Here is a 3,204-nt window from a genome sequence, read left to right on the forward strand (position 1 = left end):
ATACTGAGGAAGCAAGATGAGAATATCATACTGAGAAAAGATAATAAGCCAGGTGGCTAAACATAGATAAGAATTATGGGTTAATTTAAGTGTAAGAGCTAGTTAGTAAGAAGCCTAAGCTACTGTCTGAGTATTTATAAGTAATATTAAGTCAATTATTTGGGAAGTGGCTGCTGGGTATTTGGGAGTTGCTGGTGGGACAGAAACCTCTGTTTACATAAGGCACCCAACATGGGCTAAGAATTTCCACATAAAACCTGAGAAAGCTTTAAAAAAGGATTCTAAGTACATATAAAAAAAAAAAAAAAACAGAGTCAAGCATGGCTTCTTGGTAGGAGCATTTTCTTGGTGGGCTCTGTTTGCTGGCGGTGAGCAGAGACACAGCTCCTTTAAGAGATGGCTTCCAAGTTAGCGTCTCCTGGGTGAAGCGGCTTGGGCTGCGAGGCAGGGCTGGCCCAGGTTTCATCCCCCTGTAGCCATGGGACGAAGGAAGTCTAAACAGAAGCCACCTTCCAAGAAGAAGATGACAGGTACCCTGGAGACCCAGTTCACTTGCCCCTTCTGCAACCATGAGAAGTCCTGTGACGTGAAAATGGACCGAGCTCGCAACACTGGCGTGATCTCCTGTACCGTGTACCTAGAGGAATTCCAGACGCCCATCACATATCTGTCAGAGCCAGTGGATGTGTACAGCGATTGGATAGATGCCTGCGAGGCAGCCAATCAGTAGCAATATCAAGGACCTGCCCCCTCAGCAGTCCCCGACTTGGGTACCAATCCAGAGACATTCCAGGGCTCCAGGGTGTAGGTCCAGGACTGTGACAGCCCTCCCTCTGTGTGTGGAGTGGATGTGAATGAGGAGACGTGCGTGTGGCTGCAGACGTGGCTGTAATGGTGGCTGTGACTGCTTGTAGGTTGGGCGGACGTGAGGGGTTGCTGGTCTCACCATGCTGCCCAGGGTGGCCTCAAACTTGAGAACCTGTGCCTCAAATGACTCCGAAAGCCTTTGAGTTGCCCTTCTTCAGCCCACACCCCGGCCCCAAGCTTTAGGTTCCTGGCTCCTCTGGTGACAGTTTCCTGACATCTCAGGCAAGGAATAGCTGTGGGACCTCCAGTCTCCTCAGCCACCTCACCAGCGCCTTGCCCAGGGGAACTGGACTTCTTCCCATCCTTCCCAGCCTGTGGCCTGGGAGTCAAGGCTACAGACCAACCAGGTCCTGCGGCTGGTCTTTGCCGGGGAGCCCGTTTTCCTGCTCATTTGCTCTTGTAGAAAAGGTAGGGGCTGGTTCGGGGACAGCTGTCACTCACAAGCCTGTCAATAAAGCAGCTGGTGTGGAAAAAAAAAAAAAGAGAGAGAGAGAGATGGCTTCCTGGTTTATGCTGGCAACATGGATGGCTCTTTTGGGAGGTCCTGCTACTGAGCAGTTAAATGGAGTTTATGAGCAGCTAGTGGGGCTCTACTTGGTGACAGCAGGTCCAAAATCTCCCCAAAGTTGAGGTGGTAAGCGTGGCTCTCACCAGTAATTGTGTCATGAAGCTAAGCTCTCACAGACCAAGGAACTGGGTGGAACCAGCCACCAAAGCCTCAGCTTTGGTTCTAGTCACATCACTTAGCAGTTTAAATGCTAATGTGGTCAAAAAAGACAGAGATATACAGTAAAAACAGATTCAGACCAAAAAAAAAAAAAAAAAAAAAAAAAGACTTCTATGCAGGCTACAGTGTGTTTAAAAATATACGTAGGCTTGGGAGAGAAGAAAGAAAAAGGGTAGGGAAAGTCTCTTTTTAAAAAAGAAATAGAGTAATGAAAAAATATAGTAAGTCATATAAAGGTGGAAAATACACAGAGAATCGGATACTGTATGCTATTGTGTTGTCTTTAAATTTTTTGATGGCTAATGAACAAATGATAACTGCTGAGAGACATTTGATTATGAAAGCTGCTAGATTAGACCAACCTATATAGTTCAAAAATATCTTGACTTCAAAATTTAAGTCAAAAGATATTTTACTTTGGGAAAGAGGTTCTTTTATTTCCTTAGGAAATGAGAGGTTCTGGATTCATTCTGGGTTAAGAAAAATCATGTTTGATCAAGGAAGACTGCTCTGAAAAACTTCCAATGGCAATGGATGGCCCAGATGACCCAACATTTCATAGCACTTCTGTTGCAGTATCCTCAGAGTTCTGCATTCAGAACAGCTTCAAGATTACTGGCTGAGATGATACAGCCTCAAAGTATACTACAGTCAGGACTTGACTACAGTTCTAAATTTTCTCATGTCCATCAAAGATTACCAGCACCAACAGGAAGTAGTCTAGAGAACTTCACCCACATTCCCAAAACTAAATTATGAATGTTTGTCATCGTTTGTGAGGGTTGGTTACAAGTTGTTATGGATTATAGTCAGGAAAAAGCTGAACAAAGGAGATTAGATTCAGGGACCTTGTTCTGAAAAGAAAAGGGGTGATATAGAAATGATATGATAAAAGGGTAGATTATTAAATCTACTTTAATCCAAAAAAAAACAACTATTAATCTTATATGTTTTATATTAGTATAGGTTTTGGTTTATTGATACAAGTTTAAAGTTAATTTTGTTATACTATATATATATTTCTTCTCTTGTTTAAGGTATTGTGGTTTTGTAGCTAATTTAAAAATGCAATGTATAATTAAGAAATACAGATTAATAGTCGTCTATAAGAGTTAAATTTATACTCATGTTAGTTAGGTTTTCTAGGTATACAAAAACATATTTCAGATAGACAGACAATTTTCAAACACTTCAAAGATCTACAGAATATGGCATTTAAGATGTTTTAAAAATATACTATAAGGTTCTTTTTTTTAATGACAATGAGACATATGTGCTCCTGGCAGCCCCAATCTACTTCAGAGAAGATAATTGGCATTGAAGAAACACCACGTGAAATTTACTTTATTCATGTTCAAGTTAGCCACTGGGCAAACTGTCCTTGCCTAGACTACTGGCAATATGTTGTCCAAATTGGACAAGCAGGACAGAAAAGAAAGTGACTGCCGAACTTTGCCAAGAAAAGATGGGACAGTTCTTCAAAAATCCTGCTTCACAGATAACTCTGTCATATATGCTAGGCCTGTAGGCTGAAGATGGATGCCCTTCAGTTGAATGCAATGCCAATACTGGAAAGGAACCTTGGATGATTGTCCAGACAGCCAGCTGTT

The 3,204-nt window shown here is 42.1% G+C and overlaps 1 protein-coding gene across 1 annotated transcript; it reads left to right on the top strand.

Moving 5' to 3' along the window:
• The first annotated feature begins 433 nt into the window (after window positions 1–433).
• On the top strand, window positions 434–1,349 carry LOC114709922 (transcription elongation factor 1 homolog). The gene has a single exon (XM_037205621.1). It carries the CDS (start codon window positions 479–481, stop codon window positions 728–730), a length of 252 nt encoding a protein of 83 aa, XP_037061516.1. The 5' UTR covers window positions 434–478; the 3' UTR covers window positions 731–1,349.
• The last annotated feature ends 1,855 nt before the right edge of the window (window positions 1,350–3,204 follow it).

This window comes from Peromyscus leucopus, chromosome 5 (genome assembly GCF_004664715.2).
Source record: "Peromyscus leucopus breed LL Stock chromosome 5, UCI_PerLeu_2.1, whole genome shotgun sequence".
NCBI classification, from domain to species: Eukaryota; Metazoa; Chordata; class Mammalia; order Rodentia; family Cricetidae; genus Peromyscus; species Peromyscus leucopus.

Excerpts from the sequence above, each read along its gene's own strand:
- LOC114709922 (XM_037205621.1), top strand. The coding sequence starts at position 479 with ATGGGACGAAGGAAGTCTAAACAGAAGCCACCTTCCAAGAAGAAGATG.